General features: G+C 45.7%; 1 protein-coding gene and 1 long non-coding RNA gene across 8 annotated transcripts in view; one reads left to right on the top strand and one right to left on the bottom strand.

Annotated features, from left to right (window-relative positions):
- The first annotated feature begins 430 nt into the window (after positions 1–430).
- The window catches only part of LOC141230067 (uncharacterized), a 31,638-nt gene continuing 11,277 nt past the window's right edge, over positions 431–20,791 (top strand). Inside the window, exons 1-8 of one of the 7 annotated variants that reach the window (XM_073667560.1) lie at positions 435–727; positions 3,904–3,956; positions 6,074–6,159; positions 6,250–6,357; positions 7,401–7,542; positions 10,465–10,649; positions 13,972–14,057; positions 14,465–14,742. In XM_073667560.1, the coding sequence (XP_073523661.1) occupies positions 6,085–6,159; positions 6,250–6,357; positions 7,401–7,542; positions 10,465–10,649; positions 13,972–14,057; positions 14,465–14,471 (603 nt within the window). In that variant the 5' untranslated portion in view covers positions 435–727; positions 3,904–3,956; positions 6,074–6,084 and the 3' untranslated portion in view covers positions 14,472–14,742. Of the gene's footprint in view, positions 728–3,903; positions 3,957–6,073; positions 6,160–6,249; positions 6,358–7,400; positions 7,543–10,464; positions 10,650–13,971; positions 14,058–14,422; positions 15,298–15,753; positions 15,865–16,201; positions 16,346–17,992; positions 18,642–18,785; positions 19,027–20,791 lie in introns of those variants that run through there. The other 6 variants (XM_073667558.1, XM_073667559.1, XM_073667561.1 and 3 more) reach the window with 6 other exon arrangements.
- Positions 6,774–20,791, bottom strand: part of LOC141230068 (uncharacterized) — a 30,838-nt gene continuing 16,820 nt past the window's right edge. Inside the window, exon 3 of the long non-coding RNA XR_012296643.1 lies at positions 6,774–7,162. This is a non-coding gene — a long non-coding RNA (uncharacterized lncRNA). The remainder of the gene's footprint in view (positions 7,163–20,791) is intronic.

The raw sequence follows: 20,791 nt of genomic DNA, 5'->3' as shown, positions 1-20,791 counted from the left end.
AATCCGCACCGCCTGTCAGTTGTTTGTCACATACATTTTTCTGCAGTGTGTGGACACTTGCACAATGCCAGCTACTTGGCTGGTCCTGTAATATGCAGCAGATTTCCCACCCACAAATCAGATCACCCACTCAGAACTTCTCCCCGGATGTAGGAGCCTAGAAGCCCCCTAGTCTTTGGGCATAAGCAAATTAAGCAAAAGGACACCCAGCCCTGCCCTGCACTGCACTGCCCTGCCCTGCCCTGCACTGCAGCAGCAGCAGCAGCAGCAGCAGCAGCAGCAGCAGGAGGAGGAGGAGGAGGAGGTGGTGTCGGCCAGCGGCTCCCATAGCAGCTCCAGGACAGACGACAATGCAGGAAAAGACAAAAGGTAAAGTCCGCATACTACAAGCACCACGGTAGCGTCTAGTTTGGAGTTGATTTCTTGAGGGGGAGGAGTGATATCATGAAATCATGACGTCACCGGAAGGGGCGGAGCCTTCTCAGCCCAGTGGAAATTAGCAGTGCAGCCGCAGCAGTGCGCATGTTGTGCGGGGACGGGAGGACTGGTGATGAGGAGCTCCTGTAGTTGTTTCTGTAGTTGCTCCTGAGTTGTGCTGTGGAGAGGACTCCAGGACTCTGCTGAGGTTCCTGTACTGAGTTGTGTAACAACCTGTGCTCTGGCGAGGACTCTGCTCAGGAACTCGTGTTTTGCTGTGAGGACTGATGCGGATCCGGAGTGGACTGAGGTGGGGAGAACTGACCATGTGAATAAATGTTGTAGAGGCCTCCAGGGGGCTGCGTGGCTGGTGTGAGGGGGCATGGGTCATGTAGAGGGGCGTCCAGGGGGCTGCGTGGCTGGTGTGAGGGGGCATGGGGCATCCAGGGGGCTGCGTGGCTGGTGTGAGGGGGCATGGGTCATGTAGAGTGGCGTCCAGGGGGCTGCGTGGCTGGTGTGAGGGGGCATGGGTCATGTAGAGGGGCGTCCAGGGGGCTGCGTGGCTGGTGTGAGGGGGCATGGGTCATGTAGAGGGGAGTCCAGGGGGCTGCGTGGCTGGTGTGAGGGGGCATGGGTCATGTAGAGGGGAGTCCAGGGGGCTGCGTGGCTGGTGTGAGGGGGCATGGGTCATGTAGCGGGGCTGGCGTGAGGGGGCATGGGTCATGAAGAGGGGCGTCCAGGGGGCTGCGTGGCTGGCGTGAGGGGGCATGGGTCATGTAGAGGGGCGTCCAGGAGGCTGCGTGGCTGGCGTGAGGAGGCATGGGTCATGTAGAGGGGCGTCCAGGGGGCTGCGTGGCTGGCGTGAGGGGGCATGGGGCATGTAGAGGGGCGTCCAGAGGGCTGCGTGGCTGGCGTGAGGGGGCATGGGGCATGTAGAGGGGCGTCCAGGGGGCTGCGTGGCTGGCGTGAGGGGGCATGGGGCATGTAGAGGGGCGTCCAGGGGGCTGCGTGGCTGGCGTGAGGGGGCATGGGGCATGTAGAGGGGCGTCCAGGGGCCTGCGTGGCTGGCGTGAGGGGGCATGGGGCATGTAGAGGGGCGTCCAGGGGCCTGCGTGGCTGGCGTGAGGGGGCCTGGGTCATGTAGAGGGGCGTCCAGAGGCCTGCGTGGCTGGCGTGAGGGGGCATGGGTCATGTAGAGGGGCGTCCAGGGGCCTGCGTGGCTGGCGTGAGGGGGCATGGGTCATGTAGAGGGGCGTCCAGGGGCCTGCGTGGCTGGCGTGAGGGGGCATGGGTCATGTAGAGGGGCGTCCAGGGGCCTGCGTGGCTGGCGTGAGGGGGCATGGGTCATGTAGAGGGGCGTCCAGGGGCCTGCGTGGCTGGCGTGAGGGGGCATGGGTCATGTAGCGGGGCTGGCGTGAGGGGGCATGGGTCATGAAGAGGGGCGTCCAGGGGGCTGCGTGGCTGGCGTGAGGGGGCATGGGTCATGTAGAGGGGCGTCCAGGAGGCTGCGTGGCTGGCGTGAGGAGGCATGGGTCATGTAGAGGGGCGTCCAGGGGGCTGCGTGGCTGGCGTGAGGGGGCATGGGTCATGTAGAGGGGCGTCCAGAGGGCTGCGTGGCTGGCGTGAGGGGGCATGGGTCATGTAGAGGGGCGTCCAGGGGGCTGCGTGGTTGGCGTGAGGGGGCATGGGTCATGTAGAGGGGCGTCCAGGGGCCTGCGTGGCTGGCGTGAGGGGGCATGGGTCATGTAGCGGGGCTGGCGTGAGGGGGCATGGGTCATGAAGAGGGGCGTCCAGGGGGCTGCGTGGCTGGCGTGAGGGGGCATGGGTCATGTAGAGGGGCGTCCAGGAGGCTGCGTGGCTGGCGTGAGGAGGCATGGGTCATGTAGAGGGGCGTCCAGGGGGCTGCGTGGCTGGCGTGAGGGGGCATGGGTCATGTAGAGGGGCGTCCAGGGGGCTGCGTGGCTGGCGTGAGGGGGCATGGGGCATGTAGAGGGGCGTCCAGGGGGCTGCGTGGCTGGCGTGAGGGGGCATGGGGCATGTAGAGGGGCGTCCAGGGGCCTGCGTGGCTGGCGTGAGGGGGCATGGGGCATGTAGAGGGGCGTCCAGGGGCCTGCGTGGCTGGCGTGAGGGGGCATGGGTCATGTAGAGGGGCGTCCAGAGGCCTGCGTGGCTGGCGTGAGGGGGCATGGGTCATGTAGAGGGGCGTCCAGGGGCCTGCGTGGCTGGCGTGAGGGGGCATGGGTCATGTAGAGGGGCGTCCAGGGGCCTGCGTGGCTGGCGTGAGGGGGCATGGGTCATGTAGAGGGGCGTCCAGGGGCCTGCGTGGCTGGCGTGAGGGGGCATGGGTCATGTAGAGGGGCGTCCAGGGGCCTGCGTGGCTGGCGTGAGGGGGCATGGGTCATGTAGCGGGGCTGGCGTGAGGGGGCATGGGTCATGAAGAGGGGCGTCCAGGGGGCTGCGTGGCTGGCGTGAGGGGGCATGGGTCATGTAGAGGGGCGTCCAGGAGGCTGCGTGGCTGGCGTGAGGAGGCATGGGTCATGTAGAGGGGCGTCCAGGGGGCTGCGTGGCTGGCGTGAGGGGGCATGGGTCATGTAGAGGGGCGTCCAGAGGGCTGCGTGGCTGGCGTGAGGGGGCATGGGTCATGTAGAGGGGCGTCCAGGGGGCTGCGTGGCTGGCGTGAGGGGGCATGGGGCATGTAGAGGGGCGTCCAGGGGCCTGCGTGGCTGGCGTGAGGGGGCATGGGTCATGTAGAGGGGCGTCCAGGGGGCTGCGTGGCTGGTGTGAGGCGGCATGGGTCATGTAGCGGGGCGTCCAGGGGCCTGCGTGGCTGGCGTGAGGGGGCATGGGTCATGTTCATTGTCTTCCACAGGAAAAGGGGTGATGGTGCATACACAGGGCTGCTTCTTGGGTGTGCTTGCACAGTGAAGGGGGTTATGCAGGTATGTTGCTGCATGTTGTTGGCGGTTGCACAGGGAATTTGCTGATGTTGCCTGCACAGGACTGCTTGCAGTGTGTTTTGCATAGTCATGATGGCGCTGCATGTTGGGGATTGCACTGGGAAAGAGGTCATGTTGCAAAAGGTTAGTCTAAAAAAGGGGGTGATGTATGGTATTTATCTTACAGTTAGATTGTGCTGATGATACATGCATAGGGCTGCACTTAGGGGGGCTTTCACAAGGAAGGTGGTGGTACATATAAATGTCTGTGTGTAGGGGGGAGGATTGTGTGATGACTCAGCATCTGGCCGTTTGTGTAGTGTGAACTGTTCTTGATTAGGCCAGTCTACAAATATTGTTCCTTTGGTAAATCAAGATAAGTTAGCCATTGTTTCATGTCACAGGACCGGAGTCCTAATTTGTGTGTAACTTTGTAGATTGTCTGACACGTGGATTTCCTCAATCCCTCTCCCTACATAATTCAGAATAAAATTATGAAAACTGTGGTATAAAAAGGAATTTGCTTCTGTTACTATCATACATTCTACAGGGCTTCAGCCTAGGATCCATGGATCCAGCTGGAAGATCATACAACAGTGAACAGTAAGTACACCTGGGTTAAACATATCTCACACAAGTGTAGTTGGGGATTTGTGTATCTCCTATCCCAGGGCTCCTTTCAGCAGGCCAGTGAATCTGTTCCACTTAAGGCCCCGTCACACTAAGCAATGCAGCAGCGATCCCGACAACGATACGACCTGTCAGGGATCGTTGCTGCATCGCTAATACATCGCTGGTGAGCTGTCAAACAGGTAGGCTCACCAGCGATCAGGGGAATCTTTCCACGATGCCCTGCTCCGGTTACCAGCCTGCTGCTGAAGCAGGAGCAGGCTCGTAACCATGGTAAACAGCGGGTTACTAAGTGCGCGCGTGCCCCTAGTAACCCGATGTTTACCATGGATACCACTCTGCTACGGTGCGCGGGAGGTTACCGTTCACCTTAGCAGAGTCGTATCCATGATAAACATCGGGTTACTAGGGGCACGCGCACTTAGTTACTAAGTTACTTAGTTACTAAGTGCGCGCGTGCCCCTAGTAACCCGATGTTTACCATGGATACCAGCCTGATCGTTGGTCCCGCTGGTCACACACAGCGATGTGTGCTGGCCAGCGGGAGGCCAACGACCAAAAAATGGTCCAGGACACCTTGCAGCGATCAGCGACCTCACAGCAGGGGCCTGATCACTGCAAAGTGTCACACATAGCGACATCGCTTGTGAGGTCGCTGTTGCGTCACCAAAACCGTGACACAGCAGCGATCTCGCTATGTGAGACGGGGGCTTTACTTCCGCAGCCCTTTGTAAGCAATGAATGAGTGGAGCTGTAGCGTTTCCAGTAGGGTTCTCCACTTCACGGAGGCTTACTCCCCCATGGTCACACTGCTTTGCAGTCTTGCCACGCTCCCTCTTCTTGCGGATTTTTTCCTTCTCTGCCTGCCAATCAGTTTACTTTTTTCTCTCAGCTAAAGTTTATACCGCGAGTGCTCCCACCCCAATTTTGGGGGAAAGTGTGTCTTTCAATCCAAAATATACTTTAATTTTTCAGCCACCTCTTGTGTTCTGAATGCTCCACGAGGTATTTCGGTTTTCCTTCCTGATGCACTCCGTCAGTGCAGATCGCATAGAAGATCCAAAGAGCAGACACCCTCCAGTTACTCTTCTGGTTCTCCCTGGACTTCCACATTTTCCAGGTTGACATCTGTCTATTGCTCTTCATCGTTCAAGCTGCAGGCTGTTCAGGCTTCTGACTAAGTTGGACTCTGATCTAGACTCTGACCGGGCCATCCAAGCTTCAGGATATGGTGAACAGTCTGATCTTAGTAGTCAACCAGACACTTAAGGTCAAGGAAGATGAAGTGCTTCCCACAGAGCCTTTGGTATCTTTCAAAAGGCAAATCATACCCCTCGGTTGTTTTCTTACCACAATGAGTTTGAAACTATTTTATCCAGGGAATGGGACCATCTGGAAAGGCATTTTCAAAGTAGGCGAATAGAAATCCTATTTCCCTACCTCCTAAAGGTCTAGGCCAGGGGTGGGCAACCTCTTTCCTGCCGTGGGCCATTTTATTATCATTCAGGGGCCTCACAAACTTATCACCTGTACACTTCCCCTACTATATTAAGTCAAACAATTAACTCCCCCCCCCCCCCTCCCCCTACTTTGGTGGCTGGAGCTGCTTCTCTTTGGTTTGGCTGTGATGTTGGGTATTATTGATCTTGTTGTTTTGCACAACTGCTTTTCCAGGTTTGACAGCCTGGAGCGCAGTCACAGACAGCCCTGGGCTAGCCTACCTATGGATGTAAACAATTCTATTTATGTGTTGTAGTAACATGGTGGTTCAACAACACAAAAATATTGTTGTTGCGGCACTATTACTGCATTGTCCTTATTCCAGCCCAGGTTTTCTTATCTGGCTGCCCTCCGTAAACCTTCCTCTGAGAATCAATGCTTGGCTCCATCCATTGAATGACCAGTGACACCAGTGTGTTTGGGAGGCAGGGGACGCTCTCTGTACTTTTGCTGTGACAAGCTATTGCAGATACACAGCTGCAAGGACATGAAGTCAACCTAAACAAGTATAGATGACCTAAAGATTTAATGTAGATATTATTCTTTGCCAGATCTACCTATTTTTTTATTTTTCTTTAAATTCACTATAGGTACAATTGAAATGGCTGAAAACAGCTCTGGTTTGCAGTTGGGACAAGCTGTTGATTGTAAAGAAGTGGATGTAGACAACAAGAAGGTATTTTTTTTTTTTTTGCTTTGGGGGTGTTTTGCACCATCCCTTTTTTTTTTTTTTTTTTTTGTTTTTTACACATCACTTTTCTTCTAGGAAGCAGTAATGACTGATAATCAGGTCAAGGTCTCTATTTCACCTGATGGAGTGGGTACCGAAGGAACTGACGTAGAAAATATTTCTAAGGAGACAGACAAAATCAAGGTATCATTTTATATTTTTAAAAAATTATTTTGTTCCTTATGTTAAAGGTAATCTGTCATATGACTCATGCTGCTCAAAACAGTCAGCATGAATTGCATTCTAGCTTGACGATTGTATCCAGGTTTACTTTTTCTTTGCAGTGTTTCAAAGCTTCACAGAAAATATACCATATTTTTTTGATTATAAGACACTTTTTTGTTTGAAAAATGGGGGTGCATTTTATAATCCAGATATAGCTTAGCGGGTGGTGTATCTGGGTCACAGGAGGCATGGTTTCTGCTGAAGGAAGTGAGCGAGTGCAACGTTGGGCAGTGCTGCAGGTAGGAGGGGGGGGTGTCGGGCGCACGAGGTTGGTGCCATTGATTTTCAGGCAGTCAAAGGAATGGTGTTAAGGAAAATGTCTGCAGAGGCAGTGCTCTCACAGATTGAGTTATCTGCTCTCTGCTGCCATTTTCATTAAGCCCGTCACTTCCACTGGTGGGCGATTAATGTCGCACGCCTCATGCCGGCGACATGCCCCATGCTTGAGCCTGCAGCGTTGTGCCCCCGCTAACTTCCTTCAGCAGGGACCCTGCCTCCTGTGACGTCGCTCCATTGCGCCCCCCTCTCTCCTTGGTAAGCTACATTGACTATAAAATGGACATTGAGATTATAAGACAGTCCCCAAAAATATATATTTTATTTAAATTTGGGGTTCATTTTATAATCTGGTGCAGCTTAAAACCCTCAAAAATAGAATTATTCTTACCGTTAATTCAGTTTCTAGGAACCTTCCATGACAGCATATGGAGGTTGTCTCCACACCCTAATGGGGACAGGAAGCACAAAGAGGTTAAAAGCCCCTCAACAAAACAAAGCACTGGCAGTGTGCAGAGCTGTGGAGTTGGAGTCTGTATAAAACTGGACCGACTGACTCCTAGAATATATAATGAATTGGATAAATTTGTTTAATATAGAAAGAACATATCTATATTCAATCATAATTAAAAGCCTGATGTTCACATTGTACTATTGGCCATGACTAATTAGCCGTACTTTACTAGGTGTTTCGAGAGTCTTCAGAAATCCAAGTGATACAGACCTTTGAATCCTTAGATGCTGTAGCACAAGCTATTACTGATTTTGAAGAGAGCACAACATCAAATTTCATTGTTTTAGAAAAACAAAAAAACTTTGGAGATGAAGGTATGTGTTTTAAACTAAAATTACATAATTTATTAAATGAATTGTGTTAGTATGATGTTTGACGTTCATTTATGCACATTGCATATTTTTATTTTATGTAAACATAGTAAAGTTACTTAATTTTTAGGTTGTGTGGGTGGAAACACCTTTGCTATTTTCTTTTTATTTTTTTTTTTCCCTTTCTTTCAAAAACCATAACTTATTTATTTTTATTTTTCCATCAATATAGCCAAATGAGGGCTTGCAGGACGAGTTGTAGTTTTGAATGACATCATTTATTTAACCATATAGTGTACAGAAAAACGTTAAATTTCCAAGTACGGTTAAATTGCCCAAAAAAGTCAATTTCACAACTTTTTTTTTTATTATAAAAATCTGTCTACAATCTTCACTATATGGTAAAACTGATGTGACTGTATGATGCCTCAGGTCGGTACGTGTTCGTAGATACCAAACGTTTACTTTATGTAAGTGGTGGTAAAAATACCAAAGTTTTTAACACAATCACAACCAAGGATGTATATATACGTCCTTGGCCATGTCCCGCCCCCTCACGCTCTCAGATGGCATCATCACCCACATCTCAGCTGATCTGATCAGCTAACATGTGTAGCTAACAGCACCGATCTGATCAGCGATCGGATTTGTGCTGTTAATCCTTTGGATCGTGTTGGCAATCACTGTCGGGGATCGCACCGTTCCCCATAGGCTGTTACCTCGACCAACTGGGGTCCTGTGATCTCCCCGGATGCTGTCTGCAATAGCTTCCTGCCAGCAAAGTCTGAGTGACGTTGCCGCCAGAAAAGGATCATTTCTCTTGTGTACAGACGTGCAGTAGCTAATCTGAACATAAGAGAAGCGATCGTAGTCTGCAACGCTGAGGTCCCCTAGGGGCCAGTGTAACAAAGAAAAAATCAAATTTTTTTACAGATATGAAAAAAAATAATAATTTCAAATGCCCCCCTTTTGCCCCATTGAAAATAAATATTAAATACACATTTTGGTCAGAAATGCCCGATCTATCAAAGTATAAAATCAATTCATCAGATCTGTAAACTGCGGAGCGGAAAAAAAACGCCTAAACTTCCAGGGTTTTTTTTTGGTCACTTCAACATTGCAATACAATGCAATAATGGGCGATCAAAACATCGGATGTACTCAAAAATGGTATCGTTAGAAGCGTCAGCTCAAGCCGCAAAAAATAAGCAATCACCCTCATCCTGAAAAATGAGAACGCTACGGGTCACCGAAATTGGCGCAAAAGTGTAATTATTTTTCTTTAAAAACTTCATTTTTTTTCCACCACTTACATAACAGTAAAAGCAGGGGCGTGACGGGACCCGGATGTACAGGGGCCCGCCCAGCGCCCGCCGATCCCAGCTCCTGTTTAATTTTTTTTTCCCAGCCAAGACATTTTCCAAGTTTGCGTTCCGACACTCCGTATTTTTGAGGATGCGTTTTCACTGCAAAGCGGATCCTCAGAAAGAATGAACAATTATTTTTGCGCTTTTGAGGATGTGTTTTCCATTGCCCACATTGTAGTATGGGCTCAAAAAAAGCACATCCTGAATAGCGCACTGGTGTGAATGGTGATGTGTTTTTTTTTTTGTTTTTTTTTTTTTAGAAAAGCACATCTGTTTTGCGGATCCTCAAAAAAACGCAGCGCAAATGCAGCATGTGAATGTAGCCTTCGATTGCGCTGTCCTTGTTTGACGTCTTGATCTAAGGGGTTAAGAGGTGTGGGTTTATCTCCTATGCACCCACAACTGTTAGCTACACATATCAGCTGATCAGATCAGCCAGTATGTGCAGGGAATGATGTGAGCCAGCATAAAAGGGAGGGAGGCAACCTAGTATGTACCCAGTACGTCACAGGTCGTAGAGGTGTTAACAGAATATCTCCTTGGGTGTTTCATGTGTTTTGTGACTAGTTCCCATTGTTTCTTTTATTGTTACTACTGATCAGACTTGTGGAGGTTCAGGTTCTGGTGGCTCAGCTTGACTTCTTACGCACCTTTCGCATCAGCGTTTTGAGCCTTTTACGGCAGATCTGGCAGCTTTGTCGCATAATGGGTCACTTGTGGCAAGCCCCATTCATTCCCTATAGGACTTGCGGTTTTGCCGGGTCCGGCACTTGCAGCAATTAAAAACGCTGCTAGCGTTTTTGTTTTTAACTTGCCGCAAGTGCCGGATTTGCCGTATCTGGCAAAACTGCAATTGCCGCACCCGACCACAAGTCCCATAGGGAATGAATGGGGCTTGCCGCAAGTGACCTGTAATGCGGCAAGGCTGCCAGATCTGCTGCAAAAGGCTCAAAACGCTGATGTGAAATCAGCCTTACAAAGTTCTGTTCTGCAACCAAATTTGACCTGAACCTCATTGAAAGTCACTGATTGGGTCGTTCGGCTCTTTGCCCACACAAAGCCTGCCATAAGCGAAACACGGGGGGAGGGAGGGCAAGGCTTTGTAATTTTTTTATTTTTTTTTGGTACACACTACATCCGATCACTCTTATTTTACCCTCAAAGCAGCAGATCAAACACTGCAATTGGCTCGCACTGAGTGTACCCGCAGCAAGCGATGCCCACTCCTGTGATTTGCATACTTAAAGCACCGGAACTCTGAACACAGTACCAAACACAGACTTCCCCAAACTTTTCTAACACCAAACTATAAAAGTCCAGTTCACTCATCCCTAATTGTTCCCATTTCAAATTTCTCACTTTTTCAGATTAACTTGGTGCCAGTAGGCACGTGTATCCTTTTGAGAAGTAGCTGTTTTTTTCTTTTTTTTCTTTAAGTATATTTCTCAGTGTCAGCCTTGTAGATGGCAGAGCGTGGTTACTTGTCTCCCAATGACTGATTTTCCAGTAAGTTCACAAACTTATCCATATAAATGTTTTAAAACTTGTATTGTTTTAGCTTTTAGACCTTCTTCTAAAATCTCAATACATTGGCACGGTCCACGAGTTAAAAATGTGTCTCTACTTGAATATACCGGAGTACCTTTTGGCATTGCTGGAAGAAAAGTGTTATGCTGCCATCTTGGAAAGGATTTGGCTCTTCCACAAAAAAAGCGATATGTCCAGGCGACACATCAAAAACAGGTACAATTAAATTTGTATTATAAAGTAGTTCAACTTATTATATTGGCTCTTTACTAATCCTGATGATATACTGGTTAAAATTTCAGAGTGCACCTAGTTAGCAATATCCTAAATCTATCTGTTATATAGATATTATTGCACATTGTGCATCATAGGTGTGCGGGTTTCATAACACGGTCATGGAAATAAGACATTACAAATCTTGTCCTATAACTCCAGTACAAGTACCTGCCTTGTTACATAAATACTGTATCAATCCAAACTTCCTTTATAGTTATTGCCTCAGAACTAAACTTAGTATGTAAAAGCTGTATCTTAACCAAGCGCAATAACTAAATATCCTACCACAACAAAATTCTGAAAACATACAGAAGTCAGCTCCCCACTTCCATGAGTGCACGCATCATGCTGTGAGGCATGTTCCAGATGCAAATAGATATGTCTTTCCGCAACAAAACATCAGATTTTTTAAATCCTTTTTTGCTTGATGGATTGTGACTGAATTGTTGTAATTCAGCTCATGGCTTAAAGTTTTTTAGATTTTAATGGATCTACAATGCTGGATTTATCGTTATTTACAGCCCAATATTGTTCCCAAAATAAGTCTAATAGACAGATTACCAAGGTTCAGTTCTCAGAATAGGGAACAAAGTTCATTACCTAATTTCCTTCACAGAAGTTACCCTGATACAAAAAAAAATGGTGTACCCAAAAATGAGGTTAGGCCATAATTACGCTAGCATAAGCATTCACAGCTCATGAATATAGTGTTAGATCCATGGTCTGTGCAAATATGCAGCACCAAGGTGTGTGTTCTCATTTTATTATATATATTTTAGTATAATATATACAAATTTTTTTGACTTTCGATATAGATGTCTTCATTAGATTTTATATTTATGTACTAAAATAGATTATGTAATAAAAATGTAAATATAGTGTTACAATTTTATAGATGTATGTCTTTTTTAATGACTAAAAATGTTTAAAACACTACACACATATATTTGCCAGTCAACTTCCTATGAACGAGAAGAACCCTGACAGTCTGTCCAAAATCACTGAGAACTATGCATTGTCACGTGGTGGCTGTGTTTGTACCACAGTTGTGTGCGCTCCTGTACTGTGCAGATGCATATGACTAGGCCTGGATGAATGGACACAACACTCACCAGACCTTACCCAGATGCAGTTTCTTTTTTGGAGTTATCAAAGATTAGAGGTTGTCCAGTACCATAACTTTTTTTTTTTTGTTCAGAAATCTTGCTATTATGTGCCTCTCCATTATTTTATTTTAGCAATATTATCTTTTGATCATGCTCTAACAATACATCCTCATTGCTGATAAATCTCTGATGGGGTTAATTGACATCTTCCTCCCCTGACTTTCTGCTTCTATTACTACAATTTCCATCATGCATTGCACTGGCCTGTGAGGCAACTCACTCAAAACTCCACCGAAACCACTCCTTCCCGTATCTTCATCCTGCTGCATCTTAGTCCTGCTTCACATGTCTATGTATCCAGTACGTGTGGTGTCCATTTTCACAAGTTCTGGAGACACGTTCACACGCATACGAATTAAAATCAATGAGGATCTTCATAGCTGTATATTTTTACAGACCATGTCCCTGTTAACCATGCACGTGTCCATGTGATCCACACGGAGACAAGTCAGTTTTTTTTGCAACTAGCACAGATGACACACCGCACACAAATGTGATCCGTGTGACATCTGTCTGACACATAACGTAACAAATACATGATAAAGAAATGAATGGTTTGTGTAAAAGATGTGCAGAGATAGATAAATGATGATGTATAGAGATGTTCTGCTGTAGGAGGCCATCTGACATCCTATGGGCCTAATTTTGCTTAATTCTGTATAGAGTATCACATGCACAGCTACCCACGCTTATAGTCACACCAGTCCTACTCCGTGGATTATGGTACAGTGGCATAATCTATGGTAGCTAGACCCCTCTAGTCTTCATTTCAGGTGAATTAACAGCTTGGCGTTACCTTTATTTTTCATGTGTAAGCAGTGGTGCGGCCATTTTTCCAAAGTCTCCCAGGAGCAGTTTTTTACACATGACAAAGCCAGGCTTCATGTTCCTCAAACTAGTATGAGCAACCTGTGTGGCCTAAATATATTTGCGTCGCTGCCGGGTCCGTGGAGTCTTCTCGCGTCGCTGCCGGGTCCGTGGAGTCTTCTCGCGTCGCTGCCGGGTCCGTGGAGTCTTCTCGCGTCGCTGCCGGGTCCGTGGAGTCTTCTCGCGTCACTGCCGGGTCCGTGGAGTCTTCTCGCGTCACTGCCGGGTCCGTGGAGTCTTCTCGCGTCGCTGCCGGGTCCGTGGAGTCTTCTCGCGTCGCTGCCGGGTCCGTGGAGTCTTCTCGCGTCGCTGCCGGGTCCGTGGAGTCTTCTCGCGTCGCTGCCGGGTCCGTGGAGTCTTCTCGCGTCGCTGCCGGGTCCGTGGAGTCTTCTCGCGTCGCTGCCGGGTCCGTGGAGTCTTCTCGCGTCGCTGCCGGGTCCGTGGAGTCTTCTCGCGTCGCTGCCGGGTCCGTGGAGTCTTCTCGCGTCGCTGCCGGGTCCAGGTGGCAGAACCTTCCCAGATGACCATTTAAAGGGAACCTGTCAGGTCGTTTTTTACTCCCTAACCTATCACTACCTGTCCCTGCACCTTCCTTTTTCACAGCCAATATAGGGCAGTTTTAGGTCAGACGAAGATGGTTAGGGATGTGCTAGGAAGGTGCAGGGGACAGGTAGTGATAGGTTAGGGGGTAAAAACGACCTGACAGGTTCCTGTTAATAACCTTAGTGATGGCAGCTGAGGCTGTAAGAGCAGGGATGTCTGCACATGGTGTTCATACTCCATACTAAATAAATCAAGATGTTTTGATAGTTTCATTTTTTGCCAAATTTACATACTAGCAAGATGTCTATCATTCCACCACTTTTCTTCTTGGGTCTCATTCACAGTGATCTTTTTTGATCCGTTTTGTTTTGTTTTTTTTCCTCCTTGGAAAACTGCACCAAAAACGGATCAGTCACTGCGTCTGCCAGCAAAGTGAATGTGATTTTCAATTTGCCGTGCAGACGTCAGCGTTGTTGACTGCTGTATTAGTGGCGCAGAAAGTGCATCCACAAAATGAGCGTCAATTACTGCTCCATTTTTCTGCTGCGCTTTCTTCATTATACATAAAAAAAAAAAAAAAAAAAAACAACAACACAGATTGGTATTCACACAGTCCCTTTGATGTTTTTTTTTTTTTTATTTTATTTTTTTTTTTTTACTGCACTTTCCACGCGACAAACGTTCAGTGGACCTGGCCATGTGACTGTCAGGTGACCTGTTACTGTGCAAAACCTGGAAACAACTCATCGCTGGACACCGGACATTGGGGAAGGTAATAAAGTGTCTGCCTGTGTCCTCCCTGCCCTTTATGGATTAGTACTGCATTTTTGCTTTGAAAAAGCAAAAGTGCAGCATTAATAAAATGGAGCAAAAAAGCAACACAGACGCATGATGCATTTGATGCTTTTTTTCCAAAAATGATCTGTTTTTTGATGCAGAAACTGCACCAAAAACGGAGCACAAACGCTCTGTTTGAACTAATTCAAGGTTGCGTTTTGTATTTAACTACAACTCTCTAAAATGAACATTGTTAATATCACATTGTTAATATCACAAAATTAAAAAAAAAAATGGTACCAGGTGTCATCTTGTCTTGATTATTTTTTTTTTATTCTTATTTTTTCTTTCTCAAATTAGCTGTGAAACATGACAACTCCTTAATGTGATTCGTCTCTACAGATTTTGATATAAAGATGTTTTGGGCTCCTCTTAGTCTTTCGACTTACAAGACAAACTTTCCATTCAACTTCCTGCTTTGACATTGTAGAGCAAGAGCGAACCTGTCCACCCGCAATACTATGGCTACAACATACTTTAGAACAAATGACGTTTTAATCAACGCTTCATCTGTGGGCTTAGTCTCCTATATCAATGGCACACATTTGTAGAATGATTGAACTCTTGCTAGCCGGGTTGTTTTTTTAATTGAAAAAAACAATAAAACATGATGATCATCAGATTGTGCCGGAATAATGTTAATACATACATACACCACAGCAAAAATATGGAATCAGGGCAAAATGCTCCAGATCATAAACTCAATTTAGATAATCAGACTCCAAATTAAAACTACACCTTTATAAACAGATAACAGAATTATTAATGTATACTGACCACATAGTACACTTCAAAGTTCATAAATACTACACACCATGTCCAGAATAATACATGCCGACCCCTCATATACTCAGTACATTTGATATATAACATTAAACCTTTATAAATGATAAACAAGACACACAATCTGAACTTGCATCGTAGTTAAGTCTTCTTTGTCTCTGGTTCCGGATGGCAATATGTCTGACGTCCATGTTATGACCTGGTGTGCGGTGGGCAAGCTGTTCAATTACAGTGGAAACACCATTCACTCAGTCAAATCTGCTTGTCCTACATCTTCCTGCCCTCTTCCTACAAAGTTTCTTTGAGATGACCACACTACAATCAGCACAGTACATCAGATTGCACTACAATCAATTATGGATCCACTTAATATGAAGATGATATATAAAAAGGTAATGACATTTATAAGCATACTATTACTGTTTGTTATTTAAAGGTAAGCTGTCATCATGATTTCTAATGCTATTTACAGACCTGCAGGTTTGATGTGCAGTCAAATTGCGTTACAAGTCATGTGTTACCCATAATGCATCTACACATTAGCCTATTTACATCTATTACATACTGAAAATGTACTGCTCTAGATAAACATCCTATATGGGTACTTCCGTGTACGGTTTTAAAATTTATGCTTTTAGTTTATGTAACATTTATCATGGTTTTTCCAAAAATTATGAATTCACCCCCCCCCCTTTCCTCCTCCCTGAAGAATGCCTTACCTCCTAGTGGCCACCAACAATAACAAAAGGTCATGTATTCCCCCAATGTCACATGAGAGAATTTGGATATTTTGTCTTTGAAAATATTTTGGTTTTAATCTTTGTAAAATTTCCATGCTCTTCCTGCAGACTGGTGATCATGGTTACATAAAATGTAGAAAGCTAATCCAGGCCACTAAAAAAATGGATTGTCCTGCCAAAATATATGTATATCATATCATAAGATATCCGGATTTTCAGGTATGTAACAAAGTTGATGTGTAACCTCCTCCCAATAAACAAATTTTACATTGTGTTTTAATTAATTCCTTGCACCACATTTATAATTTGACATATTTGTGGCTGAGTGTGTCTTGTTTTCTCAAAGCTTTATTTTTTATAGTTACAATTTTGAGCCACATTTTAGTCCATTTATCTTTTTTTTTTTAATGCTGAGCACTGCTTGATGCCTCAACTATTAGTTTCTAATATGTGAATGTTCCTTTTAACTTTTTTATAAAATGGCTTAGTTTCACAAAATAGTCAAGAGAAAGGAAACTACATCTATGTATTTTTCTTTTTTTTTTTGTTTTTTTAGATCACAAGAAACACAGCTTGGCACAAAAGAATGGCATCTAAAAAAATGAATCAAGAGATTACAAAAGACAACAAAGTTTTACACTGTTATGTTGTTCAGTTTCCAAAACTGTCAGAGCATAGAAACCACCCTATAGCTGGAGAGGTAATGGATTGTGTTTCAAAACATGTTGACAATTGGAGGTTAGATCACCGATTCAACCCACCTTTATCAAAAAATGTCCATATTGTCTTTAAAAACTTTTTATATCATAATATGGATTATTATTCATAACTATCTAATGGGTGGTTCCCTTTCACCAATTTGGTCGCCATTTACTATAGTACCTGTGTTAAACAATATCTACAGTGCTAGAGCGGATGAGCTGTGTGATTGGCTGCCGTGTTCTTCATGTAATTCTACATCTGTCATTCTTTCTACATTTCACATAATTATCCTTTTAGATTTATTTGGCTTCCAAATAAAGTATATTAAATGGACATACTTATAATGTGCCAACACAAGTGGCCCTCATAAGTCTACCTCTTGCTAAAAAATTCATATCACTTAATGGATCACTTTATTGTGCTTTAATAAAGCAAACTGGACATTTTAAGTCGCTTCACGTGCCTACCTCAACCGCCACAGTGTGACTGTGTATAATATACATGTATATATGTGTCTCTATCTCTATCCTGACTGCGCATGCATGACGCTCAGTCTGGCTCCAGACAGAAGCAGGCATGGACCCTTTACAGGTAAGAGGAGTGTATGGCACTGGAGATCGCGGTATGCGTAGACACAACGCATACTGCGATCTCTGGCGCCATACTGACATACTTACCTGACCGGGAGGAGCGTTGCCACGGTGCCTCTCTTCTGGCCGGAGACCGGGGGCAGGAGTGAGGTGTTGGATTGGTGCATGCGCATAGCGCTATCCAGCACCATTTTACTGAAGACACATTTGCAGTGTTCAGCAAAATGGCGCCGGACAGCGCTGTGCTCCGGTGCCGCACTCCTCCCCCGGCCTGCGGCAGAACAGGACGCTGCAGCGCTGGAGCACAGGGAAGAAAGGTGAATATAAGTGTGTTTTTTTTTTTTTTTTTTGTGTACAGCGTGAAAGGGATGAGGGGGCCACACATACCGGGATTGGGGTGTGAGGGGGGCCACGCATACCGGGATTGGGGGATGAGGGGTGCCACGCATACCGGGATAGGATGGTGGAGACAGGAGGGGGGCAGCACATACCAGCATGGGAGACCATATACCAATAAAAATGCTCGCCACCCGGGCGTAGAAGGGTTCAATTGTTAGTACTGTATATATTATATTATTGTGGCGGTTGAGGTAGGCACGTGAAGCGACTTAAAATGTCCAGTTTGCTTTATTAAAGCACCATAAAGTGATCCCCAAACAATAAAAAATAAAAAGGGTTTCTTTGCAGTAAGACAGGATACACAGTCCTAACAATGGCATTTCAAGGTTAAAGCAGCACACAAAAAAACATGGAGCATGACACCGCGGAATTCTTACCTCTACAAATACAGATAATGAATTTCACTTGGAGTTTGTCCACCATATCACACCCCAGGCTGTGGATTTGTGAGTAGTCAGACCCAACCATCTCTGACTGCTCAGTAACCTATCTGACACTTTCTAGCTAGCTTAAATCAGATGATAACCATCTGATCCATATCTTCCATCTGTATGTAAGTTAATATGAGATTTTGTTGTGTTTACTTTAATTCTGGATTCGATATAAAGTTTGTTTTTTATATGACTGATAAAAAAAATGTTGTAATTATTTTTTAGGTAGCTAATATCCGTGAAAAAATCGACCCAAGAGTTGTGGACAAAATTTTGGAGCTTTACCAGAGTGGTATTCGTAAAAAAAGAGATATCAAAAAACTCGTGGAGCATTTTGTCGTTCAAGAGCTCTTCACAGGGCTTGATCTTCCACAATCCTCAAGACGAAGATATTATCCCACGTTGAAGGACATCACAAATATAATGGGTCGAACTTCTAAAGGGACCACTACCTCTGTGTTTGACCAAAGCAAGGTATTGGATTTGGTTTCTAAGTGGCAACAAGAAGATAATAGAGCCAGCATTTATTGTCGTCCTCATTCTGTAAAGGGGGAAGACCAAGATGAGCAAAAATTTCTTTTGTGCTATCAAAGACACTGGCAAAAAAGACTCCTTTCAACCTATGGTAATAGTATTACACTGCTTGATGCCACTTACAGGACAACAAGATATGCACTACCTTTATATTTTCTTTGTGTACGCACAAATGTGTGCTATACTGTGGTAGCTGCTTTTGTGGTTCAACAGGAACGGACTGAATATATCATAGAAGCTTTGAAAATGATTAAGGACTGGAATCCAACTTGGAACCCATCTTGTTTCATGCTTGACTTTTGCTTAGAAGAAATAAATGCCATCGCACAAGTATTTGCAGGTAATTTTAAGATAAAAAAAACTTTATAAAAGGTTATCTTTTAACATCCCAAGCATTTGTCACTAACATTATTTACACAAGACCTTACACTTATCACTCTAATCCCTACATTTTTATATAAATATTTTTTTTTGCTTCCCGTAGTATTTGGATTGAGAAGAGTGTTACAGTCCTTGAAAGATGCGTGTGGATGCACTCACTTTTCAGCAACATCCATCACTAATGGAACAGGAGGCAGGGCTGCAGTTACTTTATGTAGTTTATTGTATCTGAGGACATCCAGGATCCATGTTGATAGAAGCTGCGGGAGAGGCCAGTACTGTGCCATCTTTTGTTTTTATAGCTTCTAACTGTGAAACATTACTTCTTCAGGGACCAGACATACAAGTCAGTGACATCAGCACTAGTCCACAGGTTCTATCACCACCCTCAAACAAACTATTATCACAGGATGTTTCTAGTGTCACTGATTGCTTTTATCTACGCTCCTTTTGACTTCATTTGAGGGTGGTGACAGAAGCAGATTGTTGGTGCTGTTCTCACCTCTGACACCTTCCTTCACCCAAGATGCAGGACTAGAGATGGGCGAGCCTTTGGAAGCTCGATGTCACATGTTGTCTGCTCCGCAGTCCACGTGAATTGCTCCACGCGTGACACTCTAATTCGGTTCGTCGAACTTGCACTATTCGATGAACAGTTCGCCGAGCTTCTGAATCCCATTGAAAACAAAAGGAGGCAAAATCAAGGGTCTACAAAACACATTATAATGGGCACAAAAGCTGCCAAACACAGCTCAAATTTGGGACAGACACAAGGAAAAGTGCCATCTATTTTCCAGAGTTAAAATTTTCATCATTATGCATGCATGGAAAAGGCCTGGCCCAGTATTTCAAGCTTCAGATGTAGGCATGGTGCTCAGCCCTGCTAAATACAGGAAACAGACAAGGAAACCCCCAAAACGAGTCTCCACATTTCAAAAAATTAGGGCCAGGTACCACCAAAATGGCATCAAGTGGCCCACAATAAAATTTGGAGAATGGCAATATCAATGCAGCATACTGAAAAGTAAATTGTCTACTCAGAGCAGTCCACTACTGGGGTGGAAAAGTCCTTGGAGATCTATGACTTCATCTTGATGAAAGTTAGGTGGTCTACACTTTCAGGGGACAGTCGGATGTGCTTATCCGTCAGGATGTCGCCAGCAGCGCTGAAGACATGTTCTGAAAAAATGCTTGCTGCCGGACATGACAAAACCTCCAAGGCATGACTGGCAAGCTCAGGACATTCTTCCATTTTTTTGAAGCCCAAAATGCAAAAGGGTCCAACTTCTCCCTTCCTGCCAATGGCATGGATATTGAACTCTAGATACTCCTGCACCATCCTCTCCAATCGTTCACTACGTGTCAAAATTGTACTCATTTATACTGGTGGATAGGCTGGTTGAAAAAATTGGTGAAACGTTTCCAAGAAATTGCTGACACAAACATTAGCAGAAGCAATGTATGGTGACGACTCAACGTCCCCCCGGTTTGTTAGTGTAGATTTGTCATGCGTACGGTGTCCCTCAGTACTGTGTTGGGGAAAATCAGTCCTAAGATTGTATACAAGCAGCTTTTTTTTTTTTTTTTGGCTACTCCAGCATGCGTCCCTGTCCAGGGCAGGAAGTATCTGTCTAAACTTACTGTTGAACCGCGGATCCAACAGTGTCGCAAGCCATTATTTGTCGTTAATTCAAATCCTAACAATACGGGCATCATATTGCAGATAGTGCAGCAAGAAGGCGCTCATGTGTCTGTGTACATGAGGCTCAAGTCCTTGTGTTGCGGAGAGAGAACATTTCCACTTGCTTCCTCCGTTCTCTCCCGCCAACCTGGGACAACAGAAAGGGAAATCATTTCTTCCTTATCTCCTGACTGTTCTGTGCCCAACACCTCTTCATCCTCATCTTCCTCCATTTGTTCCTCAGCTCCTGCATCTTCACCACCAGTTTGTCTGGTACCATTAGCTCCTCTGTCGCTCTACTCCACCTTGACATGCCACCTGGCTGTGTGACTAGAGTCCGGACCTTTTGAGATCTTCATCCCCTTTCCACGTCCTCCTATTCTTGCTCCTCCTCTTCCTGTGGTACCACCACCTCATCCTGTAGATTT

Source organism: Phyllobates terribilis, unplaced genomic scaffold (genome assembly GCF_046119375.1).
Source record: "Phyllobates terribilis strain yellow unplaced genomic scaffold, ASM4611937v1 Scaffold_490__1_contigs__length_1340456, whole genome shotgun sequence".
In the NCBI taxonomy this organism is placed as follows: Eukaryota; Metazoa; Chordata; class Amphibia; order Anura; family Dendrobatidae; genus Phyllobates; species Phyllobates terribilis.
The sequence above is the reverse complement of the archived record's forward strand: the minus strand, read 5'-3'. Positions and strand labels throughout refer to the sequence as shown.